General features: G+C 42.5%; 3 protein-coding genes across 4 annotated transcripts in view; all 3 read right to left on the bottom strand.

The window, feature by feature from the left end:
• The window catches only part of LOC138630703 (serine/arginine repetitive matrix protein 2-like), a 43783-nt gene extending 39864 nt beyond the window's left edge, over positions 1-3919 (bottom strand). For both annotated transcript variants that reach the window (XR_011311660.1, XM_069715198.1), the window contains exon 1: positions 3672-3919. Coding sequence is in view for 1 of the 2 variants with exons in the window: in XM_069715198.1 (XP_069571299.1) it covers positions 3672-3730 (59 nt within the window). In the remaining variant the exon portion in view is untranslated. The remainder of the gene's footprint in view (positions 1-3671) is intronic.
• Positions 3920-4131: 212 nt separating this feature from the next.
• Positions 4132-9028, bottom strand: LOC138630710 (carabin). The gene is made up of 9 exons (XM_069715204.1): positions 8850-9028; positions 7962-8049; positions 7750-7857; positions 7093-7282; positions 6735-6860; positions 5550-5673; positions 4757-4826; positions 4423-4541; positions 4132-4147 (listed from the first exon to the last, which is right to left on the bottom strand). The coding sequence occupies exons 1-9, from the start codon at positions 8990-8992 to the stop codon at positions 4132-4134; spliced, it is 984 nt and encodes a 327-aa protein (XP_069571305.1). The 5' UTR covers positions 8993-9028.
• A 727-nt stretch (positions 9029-9755) lies between these two features.
• On the bottom strand, positions 9756-15950 carry olfml1 (olfactomedin-like 1). Its single transcript, XM_069715202.1, has 8 exons — positions 15455-15950; positions 13871-13965; positions 13569-13759; positions 13322-13425; positions 11975-12166; positions 10860-11040; positions 10222-10381; positions 9756-10058 (listed from the first exon to the last, which is right to left on the bottom strand). The coding sequence occupies exons 1-8, from the start codon at positions 15581-15583 to the stop codon at positions 9902-9904; spliced, it is 1209 nt and encodes a 402-aa protein (XP_069571303.1). The 5' UTR covers positions 15584-15950; the 3' UTR covers positions 9756-9901.
• Positions 15951-16812: the final 862 nt, after the last annotated feature.

The raw sequence follows: 16812 nt of genomic DNA, 5'->3' as shown, positions 1-16812 counted from the left end.
GCAGACTGGTGATAGATAAGAGGACTCGGGAGGGGAAAAAAAGAAAAGAAAAAGAACAAAATTGAGTGAACTCGTGGGAAGAAGACGGATGAATAATGAGCGGTAAGAGTTTTTTTAAATGGGCTGGGCTTGTGTCAGCTCGTCTCAGGAGCCGGAAAGCATCTTCACAGATATGGGCGACCCGACAGGTTTCCAAATGGTCGGGACGGCCGATGTGCCGACGACCTCCTGCAGCGACCTGGATGTCAAGTGGGCCAAAATGACTTAGTTCAGAGGATAAACCAAAAACGACATAACGATGTGAACAAATGTGTCTTTCGGGGAGATTTCCACAAAGTTTCTGTGAAGTTTCCGGTGACAGGCCGGATCTGCTAAAGCTTTGATATGTGCTTTGTTTGGTTTAAGAGGTGGCTTCTCATTACACCATGTTAAAACTGATAAAAAAATAAATATATATTTTAAAAAAAGGCCCCGACTCCGGACCATCCTAAACCCTAAACCTCTGTAAAAACAAACAAACATGGACTTTAAATGCGAAGTATAGAGAATCTAAAAATGCGGGTTTTTTTGTGTGAAAAGGATGATCGACACAAGCGAGAAGGAGCCGCTGAGGGATCCTCTGTCTGATTACGTTTGTTACATTTTGAAATGGTTGAAAGAGAAGAGGGGAGAAAAAAAAATAAAAAAAATGAAGCAGAGACTTTAGTGAAGCCAGCCTTGTCAGTGTGAAGTAAACAAATGATGTGTCAACTGTTCTGGCTGAACCACGGTGTCAATGTGTCAATGAGGATAAACGAATGAATGAAAAGGAGGCATAGTGGAGCTGGAGGGGGGTGGGGGAGGTGGGGGGGGGGTGAGAACACAGCGGAGGAGGCACTATGGGAATTTACTATTGCAAAAAGGAAGGGGGGGGGTAAACAAAAGAGAAAGAGATAGGCCAAGAACAGTGTGTATAGGGAGTATGTAGGAGTGTGGGTGGGGGGGGGGGGGAGACGGGACTGGGGACAGGAGATAATATGAATGAGACACAAGGAAAAGCAGTTTAAAAGAAAGGAGGTAAACGAGGCGGAGGGGTTTCGGCGAAGGTTCGGGAGCTCCTGAAAACAGCAATTCATGTTCATTTAGTTTAAAGTTGAAAATGTCGCGATTCCAGTTTCACGAAGACGAAAAAGGTCGTCTAATTAGTTCGGATAAGTGAATTAGGCTGCGAGAGAAACAACATCGACGTCATAAAAAGCACAACAAACTGCTTGGGGGGTGGGGGGACACTTATCGGATGGACTGGAGACGGACAAACAGAAGCTGCCTTTTTTTTTTTTTTTTTTTTTGGAGCGGTGACGCTGGTCGTCATGGTTACAGCTGCCTGACTAAGGTGACCGAGGTGGCTGACAGCACGGTGTGGACCGACAGTCGCACTAGATGGATTGAGACCCCCCACCCCCCCCCCCACCCCTCCCCGGCTCTCTCAACCAATCGTCAATCGGAATCGGCCCCTGTGTGGCTGCTGTGTGACACGCACCCATTTATACCATTCACAGAGCAAAAAATAAAAAAATAAAGAGACCGAGATCCTTAAACATGAAGAGAGGTTGAAGATCATCTCCCCCCGCCTCCCCCCACCCCCTTAGTTTGGAGCACCATCTCTTCTCGCCCCCACCTTCCCTCCATTCATCTCTCCCTCTTTCTTTCAACAGTATCTTCCCAGCGTAAGGAGATCCCTGCCCGGGGTGGGGGTGGTGGTGGTGGTGGTGGTGGTGGTGGGCGGGGAGGGGGGGGGGCGCAGCACAGAGCACTTTAGCGTTGACTTCTGACCAAAAGCCTTTCGTAACGATGCCAAAGCCGGGCAACAGGGACTCCCTCAGTGCGACGAGATGGCAGGCCGCCCCGCCGAACAAAACCGGGTCTTGTCAGCGCTGCACCTTCAACCTGACGGCCAGAAAAGAGGGTTTCGCGCGCAACCTGGATCAAAAGGTGACATTGTCCTTCCGCTCGCGACGGAGAAAACATCACTCGTGTGTCTCCTTAAAAACGAAAAGAAGACGCTACGAACTGTTGCAAAATAAAGCATTGAAGAAATTAAATGAGCCGTTTGAAAACAGTCGTTGGGAGTTTTTTCCTGCACAATAATCCTCCATAATTCGGGTTTTGTAATCCAACATTGCCAGTCAGCGGTGCGTAGCCAGCAGAGCCCCCCCCTCCTCCCCACCAGCTCATGGTAATAGGCTTTATCACTTGCCTTTGACACAAATACATGTAACTCCTCTACATCTTCATCACATGTTCATGTTTTGGATCTCCATGCTGTCCTTTTCTCTCTCTGCTCTCCTCTTACTCCGACAGGTTCGAGGCAGATGGCTCCGCCCACCTCTGATCCTGCTTGTCGGGGTTTTTTTTTCCTTCCACCTGCTGGAGGTTTTTCTCCCTTTGAAGAGGAGTTGTTTTTATTCCCCCCCCTTCCTTCCTTATGTGTTGAATTGTTGGGTTTCTCTGTATAAATCTGTAAAGTTCTGCTGTAAAGGACTTTTAATGTGTCAAAGTGCCGTGAAATAACCCGCGTTGTGATTTGGTGCCATGAAAATGAAAATGAAATTGAATTGAACAACAGTGAGAAACTTACCGACAACGAAAAGCACCAAACCAGGGTGAAATTTAAAGAAGCTGATCTATTAAAACAAATCTGACGAGCTGGATCTTTAATAATCACGGTGCACTGAGTCCATGTCTGACACACACACACACACACACACACGCACACACACACACACATTAAACACACACAATAACCGGCTGTATACAAAAACCCAGTGACCCCATGCGGAGTTGCCATAACTACAGCTCCACGTCAACAAAACATGTCCGTCGGCCTGTGACGTTCATATCCAACATGTTGAGAGCGACACAGAGAGGCTCCCACTGAAACGCAGCGTGAGCTGCCGATGAAGAAGCTAATTTAGCACAAAAAAAAAAAAAAAAAAAAAAAAGGATGTTGAATTCAAACATGTCCAAAAACAAGAGCGGCAAAAAAACTAAACAAAAAAACAATGACGCTCTAATTTCGTCTCCCGGGACGTTCGATGTCAAAACACGTCCAGTTCCCGATGAGACGATTGATATTCATGAGCCGCCTGCGTTTTTTTTCTTTGGAGCCAAAAAAAAAACAACAACAAAAAAAACCACAACCGAGTTCTCGGCTCTGAGAACCGAGCTGCGCATTCTTCAACGGGAACCCGCCGCTTTCAGCACATTCAGGACGAGGGGTGGTCCGGGACAATATTCATCGCATGTGGGTCTCGAGGCGTTTTTTTTTTTTTTTTTCTTTCCCATGTTGGTCAACAAAATATGTGGAAAATGGACAATTAAAAACGCGTCTTAGGAACGCTCGGTTCCAGAGCGCCCGTTTTCATTACAGTGAGATTTATATTGCATTTCGTTCCGTCACTGAAAGTCGCCCGAAATTGTCTGTATTGCTGTTTCGCGAAGGGGGCGGGGCCTGACGGACACACAGCAACAGCAAGAGGCGAGGAAGGACGCGGGTGAAAGCTACTGGCATTAATGACAGCTACGCTCGTTACGTGGCTGGACTTTTTTTTTTTTTTTTTTTTTCTAAAAGTGCAATCGGAAGATCGGCTTTTGTGTTCGCTCGGCCTGAAGAGGAAACATCGTTGACTCACGCGTCGACGGGTACTCTCAGCAGCAGCGGTAGCACGGCTCCTTCGTCGTTCAGGTCCATCAGTCGAGGCTCCAGCAGCTCCACGACGGCGAGAGCGGCTCGAAACGCCGCCGACAGGCCTGCGGAGACGAGACGAGCCTTTCAGAGAGACGTTTCTCTTTCGGTAACATCAACACTTCAAAAGAGATTTTAAGATTTTTTTTGGATTAATATCTGCATTAGATTTGGACTCCGTCACGTTACGTTTCCTGTCGTGCGTCTTTTACCTGCTGCCCCGTGTACTGGGGTGACAGTTCATTGGTCCATACGGGGTCATGTGACCTCGGACCCGACACGCATGAGGCAGCTTATTAGTTGTTGGGTTTTTTTTACCATGATTGAATTAACCGTGACTGATTAAAGGCTTTTTAATGAATCCTCCGCTCAGTTTTCAACTTGTTAAGGAAATACAGTTTGATGTTTTAGGGAATAGCGTTACTGCGGGGGATGTAAGGATACAAACAAATACTTCTTTCTTGACCAATAAATAGTTCTGCAACCCCCACTTACACAAAAAGACGTTAAATTATCTTGGAAAATAAAAATTTTATAATTAAATTTAAACCATAAAAAAATTAAAAAAAAGAGTTCCCTTCCACTGAATGAAGCAGGGTTTGTCTAACTTGTACATTCATGCGTGTGTGTGTGTGTGTGTGTGTGTGTGTGTGTGTGTGTGTGTGTGTGTGTGTGTGTGTGTGTGTGTGTGTGTGTACATGCCGTGGAGAATGATGAGATCCCAGACAGCCAGGACAGAGTCCCAGCAGGGCAGGGAAGTGAAGAGAGTGAGGAACCACGGCATGACAAAGTGGACTGATAAGACTCCCACTGACTCCTGCAAGGGGAGGAGGGGAGGGAGGAGGGGGGCAGGAAAGGGTTGATTTGGCATTGACCAAAAAAAAAATGTATTCGAGACGTCTTTCACTGCCAACTTCATGTCAAATAAATTCCTGTCCTGACTCCCCATCCGCTACATAATAATATAATAACGCACCAAGGAGTGAATATTTTTAACGGAAAAAAAAAAAGTATAAATCCAGATGCACTCACCAGATGTTGGAAGAGCTGGGGCTTCCGGTGTTTCAGCAGCTGGTCGAACACCTTCACCTGATGTTGGACCCTGATTGAAAACCGGAGAAGAGACCCCAAGTTTTTTTTTTTTTTTACATTGGCTTGTTTCAGGATTGAGGAAAGTTAAGTGTTTTGTGAATTTTAAAACAATGGAAATGCACAACAATTACATGACCACAGGAAAATGAAGATCTGAATCTTGAACTCTCAACGCTCGAATGCAAAATCCTGTGTTTCGGTAACAAAAAAAAAATTGTCCGTAGCTTCCGGGTATGAAAAATGAGGCCGATGCGCCGGTGCTTTAAGCTGCAATACCACCGGGGGCCACTAGAGGGTGGCTCTGAAAGGCCTCCGACTCCGTAGACTCCCATTCAACTAGTCTCATAAAAATTCTCCACGGGTTATTTCCATGTTGTTAGCTAAAGTCGTTCCTGTTTTTTTTAGTTTTCTGGCGGTCCATCTGAAAATAATCCCGTCGTTTATTACAAAAAAAGCCTCAAAACGATGTGGTTTTTTTAAAAGGGGCGTGTCTGTTTGATTGACAGGTCCGCGGTGCAGTCACGTTACGGCTACACCCGTTTCCTTGACTAAGTAGGATAAATCAGCGGTTTTCGTAACATCCTTTTCCTGTTACACTTAAAAAAGACACAAAAAAAACCCCAAAAAACCGGGAAAGACAAAATGTAACTTTCCTTAATTTTGCACAAATCTCTGAATCTGTAATTTAGCTCAACTGAAAGCACATCGGACGCATTTTATAATCCGTTCTTACTTGGTGAGACTGAGGTCGAACAGGTCGGCCAGATATTTGGGTTTCTCCAACAACGCTGTCAGAGCCCAGAAGGCCTCTTCTTCTCCCAACTGCATCAGCAGCACCGCAGCTATGTAGGACATCCCTGTGAAACACACACACACACACACACACACACACACACACACACACACACACACACACACACACACACACACACACACACACACACACACAAAACACAAAACACAAAACACAAAGAACAAAGTCTTATTAATATTGTACTTCCAAGAAGATGCTAAAACGTACGCGTATTAGATTTGGTAGACGATATTACAAATGATTAAGGCTGCAGATTTAACGTGTTCCATTAAAACAGCTGAGTCGACGGAAATAGCTCAATAGTAAGAGCAGTGTGGCACACTGTTGAGAAAGGCGGCAGAATGTAACCTCAATATATATTGTGCAGCTATTTATATCTGTGCTCAGCATTATTTATACATACACCTGTATTCATTATCACTACCGCTGTTAAAAGCCAAAAGAAGCAGCACGAAGGGATGCAGCATCCATAATTTGATCAATTTTTAAAAGGAACTGCATACAACCAAGATATACTATAAAAAGGGAATTTGTCTATTTGGTCCTCGATTTGAGGATTTTCATAGTTTTTCTGTCTATTGTCACACATCAGATCTGCAAACATTAATTATAGTTTAACCACTAAACCACTAAAATTAAGAGTAAAATACAAAAAGAGCGGCTGATGATGCAGATTTCCACCACAAAAAAAAATAAAAAATAAATCAGCGTTATTAAAATCTATTTTTTTTTAACAATTTTATTTAAAACTTGAACTTAGCATTAGTGATTTTTTTTTTTAGTTCAGCCAATTTGCATACATCTCTTTTTGAGCAGAGAAGAGGAGGAGGAGGTATCCATCCTTTATATTAATGGTCCTCTACCTCCATCGTGTGGTCGTATTCTGTACTGCAGCTGCCTCCATTTAAAAAAACAAAACAAAAAACAAAGTGAATGAGGTAAACACATGGTAGGATCAGGGGCAGATAACCTGTTCATGATCAATTCAACATTACTTGAATAATAATAATGTTGAATTAAAAAAGAGGTGTCAACTTTATCCTGTTTAAAGTCATATTCTTAGACACCAATCGACGCGAACAAGTAAAAAAATAAACTCTGTACCTTGGCTGTATCCCACCTGCGGGTTGTACTTGGCGTAGGCGATGAGGACCCTGAAGAGTTTAGCCTGACCCTCGATGGCCTCGGGGCTCTCTCCCATCAGGGAGCGGTGAGTCGGGAAGGAACGCTCTGCAGAAGCGCTCAAATTAATATAAAAGTACACAAAAAAAAAATTTCACACCCCTTTAAATTCATTTCCATTAAACTCGACCGTGATCCTGACATACAGACGACAGCAACTTTCCACGTAACGCCGTCGTATTTACGCAAGTTATTAATGAAATATTTGCACAGCCCAAAACAAAGAGGCGGCAACTATATCCTGTTCAAAGTCCGCCCGCGCCGCTTTGTTTGAACTCACGCAGGTCCAGGGCGATCTGTCTGAACAGCGTGATGTCGTCGGCGGAGTAGCGGTGGTGCTCGGAGGAGGGCGGCCGCTGGTTCAAGTCCAGGTCGTTCTGGGTGTCGCTCAGCGTGGCGATGGCGGACAAAATGCCGTACTCGCTGACCCCCAAGTCCACCAGAGGCCCTCGCACCTCGGACAAGCACGTCTGTTGAGGAAAAAAATATAAACAGATTGATATATATATATATATAGAATCTTGGAGGGAATTTAACCTCCAATTTTACTATTAAAAGAATAATTTTGTGCCAAAAAGTGACAAATCAGTTCGTCCACAAAAGGTTTTTAGTTCTGAGAAAAACTGTGAAACAACTTGCACAGTTTTACACTTTTGTATAAAAAGTGTAAAACTGGTGTGCAAGTTGTTTCACAGCTGGTGTTACGGCGCCTGTAGAAAATAATCCCCCCAAAAAAACCGACGAAGGTTATGATAAAAAATAAAAGCTCGGATAAATGTTGTTTAATTGACCCCAGTGACCCCGTACAGGACCGAGTGGGTATCGATTATAGATGGATGGATAAATATTAATAACTTCGGCGTGGCAGAAAAGCTTTTTTTTAAATTTCCAACTCCATATTTTCTTTTCACACATTATCAGGACTTTTCTTTTCCACCTGGTAGTTGAAGTCGCTGGCTTCTCTCAGGCCGTCGACGGCGAGAAGACACTTCCACACTCGTCCTCGCAGGCTCGGAGGAACGCCCGTCCGGATAAATCGCTCGATCTGGAAAACACCAGTAAAGAGGAGGGTCGGGAGGATGTTTTGACCCTGCCTGTCTGTCTTGTCTTGTCTGTCCTGTCTGTCCTGTCTGTCTTGTCTTGTCTCACCTGGCTCTTGCATATGAAGCTGGCTCCATTCCAGTAGCTGAGCAGCTCACACAGCTCTTTGACCCGCACTGAGCTCATCTGGGGGTAGCTGACAAAAAGACAACAATGATGAGTTACATATTCTCACTTCTGTAGGAAAAAAAAAAAAAATAAAAAAAAATCACTGGACTTTGAGTGCTTAAAATACAACTTAAAAAAACAAGTTCTTATGCATCTCATTTCCTTTCTATATTTGTTTTAAATGTTCCTTTCTATCTGTTTTTCGGTCAAACACTGCATGTAATTCTCTCGCTGTAAAGCACTTTGAGCTGCATTTCTTGTATGAAAGGTGCAATACAAATAAAGTTTATTATTATTATTATTATTATTATTTCTATGCTGACTCCAGGAAGTATTCAAATACAAGTTATTGTTGTTTTTATATGATTGTGCACGTGTGTGTGTACATTTGTGTTGCTTTTTTCAGGATAGATGTATTGAATTATTATAGGCAGCAAATTATTGGACTTCAATTTTTTTATGAATGAAATACTGCAAGTATGTCGTAAGCGATGCATTTTTAAATAATGTAATCAAGTTAGTTCCTTTTGGACACTTCTGACTTACAAGAACCAAAAAAAAAAGAGTCATGCAGAACAAAGTTTTAAACGTGTTTCATACCACTGACTTTACAAAATATATATATATATATATATATATATATATATATATTTAGTGACGTCTCCTGTTAATGAACGTTAAACGACCGAATGAAATGAATGCAATGAAACGCACCATGCAAAAAGTGAAGACTAAACTCATTTGAACTAATCTGCCCCGTTGGGTCATGATAATTAAGATTATTCAGCTCAGCTCAATGTTAGTTTGTAAAGAAGCGAACTTTTAAACCTGTATTCGTGAGACCGGTGATGAAGTTTTTGGTCCTTTCTTTTAATGAGAGCAAAGCCGAACTCGTCGAAACGCCATTTTTCACTCCGCCGTCTACTTGTGGAGCTTCTCCTGCCGGCGTTACTGCCGCTTGTTGTCTTCATAGTGTTTAGTTTTGTTGTTTTTAAATAAAAGGCAACGTGTTTTAAACGCCGTCTCGAAGAAGAAAGGCAACGCGTCCCGCACCCGCTGTCAAATTCAACGGTCGCCCTGGGACCGCCCCCTTTTTCGACGTCATCGACAAACCGGGGGAAAAATGGGCGGGATTTAACGGAGCCGGTTTTAACCCGTTAATGACTGAACACTTTACTTTTGGTAGGTTAAATGGTGGATTTGGGGAAACCACGACGCTTGTACACGTGACGAAAGCCAAATATATTTAGCATAAAGGGAACATCTGTGAGCCAACTGAAGGACAGTCTGAAGGACAAGGACTTGTAAAAATGCTCCATTCAAGGGTTTGGTGATTGTGTAAAAATGACTTGGGAGATACAACTGAGTCATACAACCATATATACTGCCAATGCAGGTGTTTTTTTTGTTTGTTTTATTATTATTATTATTATAATTAAAATTAATATTATGAGAAATCACTGCTGCAAAACAACAGTTTTGCCTTTTGCAATTTCTGCCCAAAAGAGTTTGACCTGTAAGGAAATGAATCATCAGAGTGAAAGAATTACAATTATTCTGAGAGCAAATGAGAAAAAGCAAAAATCGGACAAATTCAACTCAAAGAAATATATAATTATATCCAACTCCCTCAAACCAGGAGGGGGCGACATTTCACTACTTAAAGCTGATTCCCATGTATTTCCTAAGATCTTAATCAGACACAGGCAACAATATAAATTCACAAAGTGGCACTTGAATGCTATTTATTGTGGTGATACAAAGCAGAAAGGCAGCATCCATTGCCAGCAAAGGATCACTAATATTGCATGATTTTGGATTATTCTTGACACTACAGGTTTTGATACGGGATACGGCGCGAAAACTGTCAGACGCCGACGTCACTCTGCGACGGCCGGCTCGTTCCTGCGCGTCTCCACTTTGTATATCGTCTGGTATCCGTCGTCCCAGGCGTACAGCTGTTTGTCTCCCGGGTGGTAGTGGATGCTGCTGTGGCTGGTGTAGCGCTTCGGGAAGAAAATCACGGGACTCTCGCCGCTGTCCCGCGGATGGCGGACGAAACAAAAACCCAAAGAAAAAAACGCTTTAGATTTCGTTTGCCATCATAATATCGATAAAAACATTTTTATTGGTACGTTTGATAGTTGAAGCATGTTTATGGCAGCGTACAGTGTGCGCGCGTGACGGTGTGTAAGCCAACCTGTGGATGGTGTCGTGGATGTCGTACAGGCACTGTACGGTGGAGCGTCCTCCGTAGCGCGTGTTGTAGACCACGTAGAGGGTCCCGCAGATCAGGAAGGCTCCTTCAGCATCACGGCTTCTACACTGCGTGTCCCAGGTATACTCTACCGCCAAAGTTCCTGACATAGAAACCAAAAAAAAACAACCAGAAAAAGCAGAGATGGAATTTGCTGAGCAAGCACTTTTGTTCCTACGTGGCATTTCAAATGGCGTACTTTTACGCGCTGACGCTCGCTATTTTTGAGTAGCATAAGTATTTTTTTCTTTTTTTACTTTTCGTACGTACTGCGATCTTAAAAAGTATTTGGGAGTACTTCATCATAAAAAAAATGCGCTTTGAACTTTGACCCTCTTGGTCATATCCGTCGCGGTCCGTCGTAAAAAGGAAAAGAACGCGATTTGGAACGATTCTTTTTAATGCTTCTTCTTTCTTTCAGTGGGCGGAGCCTCAGCGCCACCAACTGGCAGGTTCGGCATCTTTTTGGCGTACTTAATTTCACATACTACGTACCGGGACGTACTAAATCTTTTTCTGGCCCGGGCTGACTCCATGACCCTCCCTGATGGAGATTTTGTGCAACGCAGGTACTCGCCAACCTTTATCCAGTTTGGTGATGACCAGGTTTCCTCCGTACTCGGGGTCGGCATGGATGACCCAGAGGCCGAGTTCATCCACGGCCAAGTCCAGGTAGGTGTTGGGATTCAGACTGTAGACGGGCAGGCGACCCGCTCCCGGGACAAGCGTGCTGTCCACCACCGTGCCGTTCAGCAGGTCTACCTAAAAGGTGACGCAAACTCATGGAAATGAGACAAATTTACCAAGTACCACCAAGTAAGAATGGATTTAAAAAAAGAATTAGAGACAGTGTAGTACGTGCTAAAATGCTTATAATAACAAGGCTAACATGTTGGTATTTAACAGGTAATGCGTATCATGTTAACAATCTTCATTTTTGATTGTGTTAGCATCCTTTCATCCGTCCATTCTCTTCCGCTTATCTGGGTTCGGGTCGCCGTGTCCTCCATTGTGTTAGCATGCTCAACCTTTTCGCTGACTGATGAGATATAAAGCTACAGCTAATGGAAATGATTTATTTTTTTTCTGTCTGAAAATTGTTAAGTTTTTAGCTACAAATGGTAATATAATAATAATATCATAATAATTAAGAGATAATTTGTCATTTTAAAAATTCCCGGCAATCCACCCAATTCTTCTTAAGAGATTCCAGACAATCCTCAAAGACCTATTAAAGAATATTAGAGCGATGTGGCTATGGGTCTTTTTTTATTAATCCGTTCTATGTTTTGGAAGTACTTTTTCTGCGTAAACCATCTGTGGCAAATAAATCTGCTTCAAATCGACCCAAAGTGTCGGCTTCACTGGAAACAACATTGTTTTGTTTGGCATCGTGACCTCAGCGAACACGGAGGAGCAGAGGACCAAACACCAACTCCCAACGACTGACACCTCCTTAAAGTGAGCAGACTTCCAGCCGGCTTCGACTCAACACTCGTACGAAGTCGGCCTCAGATTGGTAAACCGTAATCAGCAGTCAGTCGCAGTTGCTTTGTAACTGTTGCCAAATAACGGGAACCAATTTGACCCCCTTTTGTACTTGTAGACTAACAAAGAAAGGCCTTGATGGGCAGCACACATATACATGTACAGTACGAGTGTTGTTGGTTTTTTTTTCTTTACGTCGGTCACGAACCTTCAGTATTTGGTTGGGTGTATCGGCCTTGTGGCAGTAGAGGAATCCGTTGTAAACCACGTGACCTGTACCCTGCCAGTGAAGAGGAAGACGCACCACCTTTTCTGGAGGCGCAAAAGTCCTCTCCGTGAAGCTTTGCAGGGAAACGTACTCCAGCACCGTGTCGTTACGAATTCCACTGAGCAGGTAGACCTGGAAGATTTTTTTTTTACAGGAGTGAACGTATGTATTATTTTACGTTCATTCCTTTGTTACAGTATACTAAAAAAATAAACAAATAATAATTATATTATTATATATAATAATTAATTATTATATATAATAATAATAATAATTAACAATAATAATTTTTGTGTAAATATCACAAAAAATAGAAAAAAAATTGAATCACATAGAAAAAAAATGTCTAAATATCACATAAGTGATTGTTTGACTTGGACATACCAAAAGAAATGCTTAAAAATTTAACAATTAATTTGGAGTGAAATTGACTTCTGTTGGATAAGATATTCTCAGTAAGTTTTGGAATTCATAATCTCCCTGTCTGCCAGTGAGCTGATGAAAACAAACCGGATATTTAATTATTTATGCATTTAAGAGTAAAAAAAAAAATTGAAAATAAATTAAACAAGCCATCACTTGTAATCTAATTTCAGATTTTTACATTGAGTTAAAGTAGTTTTGTGTGGGATGCATTTTTCTGTATTTCAGCACAATGTATTTTTATTATTATGATTATTATATTTCTGTACCCCAGCCCATATTGAACAGGACATGGTCACAATGACCCAATTATTCACATCTCTATATAACTATTGAAGTCGGGTTTTTTTTATTTTGTTTTTTGGCCATTTGCGCGCAGCTGTAAACACAACATTGATACTTCATAAAAAGTTGATTTAGCGAACCAGTTAGCAAACAGCATATATTTAACAAACATATAGCGGCACCATTATTCTTAATATTAATATTCTAGATTCAAAATTTGTTCTTTTTACCTGTCAAATCCTAAATGTTCGAATTTACCAGCTAGTCGCAAACCTGAGGACGGAAACCAAAACAGTGAAAGTTGGGGGCCGTAAAACCAAAACAATGAGCTGAGAGAGGATAAAGTGCTTTGTAGTTGGTGATGATGCTGTGTGGTTGCGTCACTGCAAGCAAACTACGTCCCATCATCGAATGACCAGATTTAAAGAATGGATGTTGCTCATAAAGAGCAAATTAACCCCCCAAAAAACATCTGTTACAGACAGAAAAAACAAACAAAAAAACAGCTGTCTCTCTACTGCAAACACTCAAATATTACAGTAATTTTATGGTAAAAATAAATAAAAATAAAGAACAGACCTTTTCTGATCCCTCGGACGGGTCTTTGAACCAGGAACCGTAAGTGTCTCCCGCCTTCTTCACAATCTTCAGAGACTTAATTTGACTCAGAGCTGTGCTGCAGTCTGGAGACATCGGAGAGAAGACAACAAAGGAATAACATCAGTACATTATCTTCTTTTATTTCTTTCTACCTTTTCTGGCACTTCAAGCCAACCACCCTCACACACACTCACACACTACTACTGAACAGGCACATCTTCTATACCGTTCTCCACTTTGATCTTGGCTTTCTTTTTCAGCTGGTCCAGCTCCGCGGCCTTTATCTGCTGCTCCAGCAGCGCCTCCTCCATCTCGATGTCAGACTGGGTGGGAATTTTGTTTTCCAGATACTCCAACTCTCTCTCGACCCGGTCGACGCGCGCAGACACGCCGTCCACCTGGCTCTTCACCTCTGACCTATAAGAGCAAACCCATACTTATTTTTCTGGCGGTAAAATACTTCACTCATTACTGTCGTATTCCATATTTGGTCAAATGCTAAAAGGAGGGCTCTCGGGACGGGCCTACCTCACGACACTGAGCGTGGACAGATAACCTCTGATTTCAGAGGAGAGGTCGTAGCTTTTCTGGGTGACGCTTTGCTCACATTGATTCAGACGCTCCTGATTTCATGGACGCAGAGAAAAAGGTGGTATGAATACAAAAATACAGCAACATATATGGAAATTCTGACAGAGGAAATATCAGACTTGTTCTCTCACAAGTGAAAAGGTTCATTTAGAAATGATAAAACACACTCAATTCAATACATTCAGGAGTTGCTATAATGTTAGAAAACTGCAGTATAAACGATTTCTGACCGTTTTATCTTGAATGTCGATGGTTGTTCAGCAGATGTTCGCTATAGGCTTGCTTGAAGCAAAAACATGACATTTTCTGCCGCCGTGTCACTATCAAACATAACTTTTTTAAGAAGAAAAAATACATTTTTCCTCCAAAAAATTACAAGTTAACCTCAAAAAGTAATAAAACAGCCTTGCTCAAGTCATACAGTCAGGTTTTTTTGACGCCACAGTCTTATGCAGGTGGAAGCTACGACCTTCGTGAGTAAGTACGGCAAGTTACTTCGCTTGATCAACACCATCGCCTGTGTTGCATGCATTTTTGTGCAGATTGGCGGGTTCAACATGGACTTGAGCGGAGAGCGCACATCAAATAACCTCTCAAACTGGAGAAATTGGCAACGGAGACCCTGGAAAGGCTTCGGAAAGCCTACGGCAGGGAAGCAGCGAGCTGGCCGAGGTGCTTTGAGAAGCATTCGTCTTTTTAAGAAGGGCAGAACGTCGCTGTCCAAGACCGGACGGTTCATCGGGTCAGAAGTGCAACCAGGCGGGTTTTATTTGGCATTCACGGGGTTTTACACCGCAAATTCATCGTTATGAGGCATCTGAGGGAAAAGATTAGTTGTATAAGTTTCTCGCCCTCAACAGCATTCGGAGCTTTCCATCTCCTCCTAACTTTCAAGCAACTTTTTTCTGTTCCCCCTGAAAATTTGACACAAAAGTTGATATTTCCTTAAGTTTCGCGTCCATGGTGAAATTGCAATTGCAAACGTACCAGTGGTCACAAAAACACGTATAACTCAGGTGCTGATTCTGATCAAGCGACTTAACTTCGAACATTTACTCATGAAAGTCGTTGCTTCCCTCTGCTTCATGCCGTGCCGCGCTCCTTTCTTGTGCAACCAGAACTGTTTCAGAACATTTCGACTGCCCCTCCTACTTATGACCGTTAGCTTGTGGTGACTAATGTTGAAATCTCATGTTGTTACTCCAGTACAGCTGTTCGAACAAAACAATAACTTCAGAGTTCTTCCCACTAAATAATTATACTTTAAAATGCTACATAATTAGCATTTGTGCCACTAAAATGCCCTAAAAACTAAATACATATTGCAGCCAGATCATTATACATTTTGAAAGTCTGACTTTTCTGACATTCGAGCGAGAAAAAAAGCTTCTACAAAGTACAAGATAGTGGAATTGACTAACATTGTAAACGATATAACAACATGCTCCGATGTTTCTATCCTCCTGAGGGGATTCCGGCATTTGATGTTAAACTGAAGCAGCAGCTGCAGCAGCTACTTACCTCCATCTGAGCCAGTCTCCTCTCCAAGTACTGGATTATAAAGGTGTCCTGGGAGGATCCCTGGCTCTGGACTGAACCCACGGTCAGACACAGAGATAAAAGAAAGACGGGAACCACTCGGCCTGACATTGCTTTCACTTCTCTCGATAACTCAGCCCCAGAAATATCTGCAGCTGCGGTTGCTGGTTCTGCCTCTGAAATGCCCTGTCAGTGATAATGAGGCCTTTTCCTGTATTCCCGTAGCGCTCCTGCAGCGTAGAGCCTCAATGAAAGAGTCTTCCAAGATCAATCCTTGTGGCTTCAGTCACACTTTGCAACAGTTTTGCTGCGTTGAAAACAGGTCCTTGATTCTCCTGCTGTGTTCAGTAAATGTTTTAATCCTGTTGGACTTGTAGCTCCAGACCTCTCTGCTATGTTTTCTTTAATCAGTCGCAGCTCCAGTGGGATTTTGGAGCCAAGTGAACTTCACCCACAATCCCTCCCAGTTTCTTTCTATTCCAAAGAAATCTCTCCCACCCTTCCTCTCTCTGGAGTTTGAGGTATGAGAGAGAAAACCAATAGAGGAGGGGGAACTAAAGGGAGCGCGAGAGAGAGAGACACTGAGCTAGAAATAACCAAAACAGTTTATACCCTACCGGTCAATCCAGCAGTTTTTTTTGGTTTTCTTTTGTAATAATCTCCAGATGGTCCACTGACACGTCCTCAGTTCTCCCACCGAGCAGAAGGTGGTCCATAAAAGTTGCTGGCTGTAACAAAAATGAGTGCATCATCATGTGTAAAAAAAAACTACAGTTAATAATATTCAAATTGCAACTCAAGTCTACAGCTTTTATTTTGAAATTATTTGACATAGCCACAAAGCTATTATTACATCATCACTGTAGTTTCAAGTCATGCTATTATCTCATATTTTCAACATATCGCTAAGTAATGGTGCAACCGGGTATCACGGCAAAACGTGAAATAGACAGGTTTTGGCCTGTCTAGGCGTGACAATTACACATTTTCCTGTAGTGGACGAAAAAGGAAACCTACTTCACACGTAGAGCCGTGTGATTTAGAGGAAAATGAATCTTGTCGCTTAAACACGTGGTTAGGGAGAAAAAAACAAAAACTCAAAAATGTTAGCACCACTTGGATTTAAACTTAATTGTACCGCATGGCAGTCTGTCACTAATGTCACCCATTAAGCTTCTTGATACTGCCAAAAAATATCCTTTGTTGCCTCGGCATCACATGACATTTACGTACGTTTAATTTTCACGCTTCCAAAACATGTTAACTGTCACGCCGAAACAGGGCAAAGCGTGTCTATTTCACGCTTTGTCGTGATACCAGATTGAATGGTGATGCAGTTA

The sequence above is a fragment of the Brachyistius frenatus genome, unplaced genomic scaffold (assembly GCF_029030835.1).
Source record: "Brachyistius frenatus isolate BFR_SWC_R1_liver_20210118 unplaced genomic scaffold, ASM2903083v1 Contig_139, whole genome shotgun sequence".
NCBI lineage: Eukaryota > Metazoa > Chordata > Actinopteri > Embiotocidae > Brachyistius > Brachyistius frenatus.
Note: the sequence above shows the minus strand (reverse complement) of the source record. Positions and strands in the feature narration are given on the sequence as shown.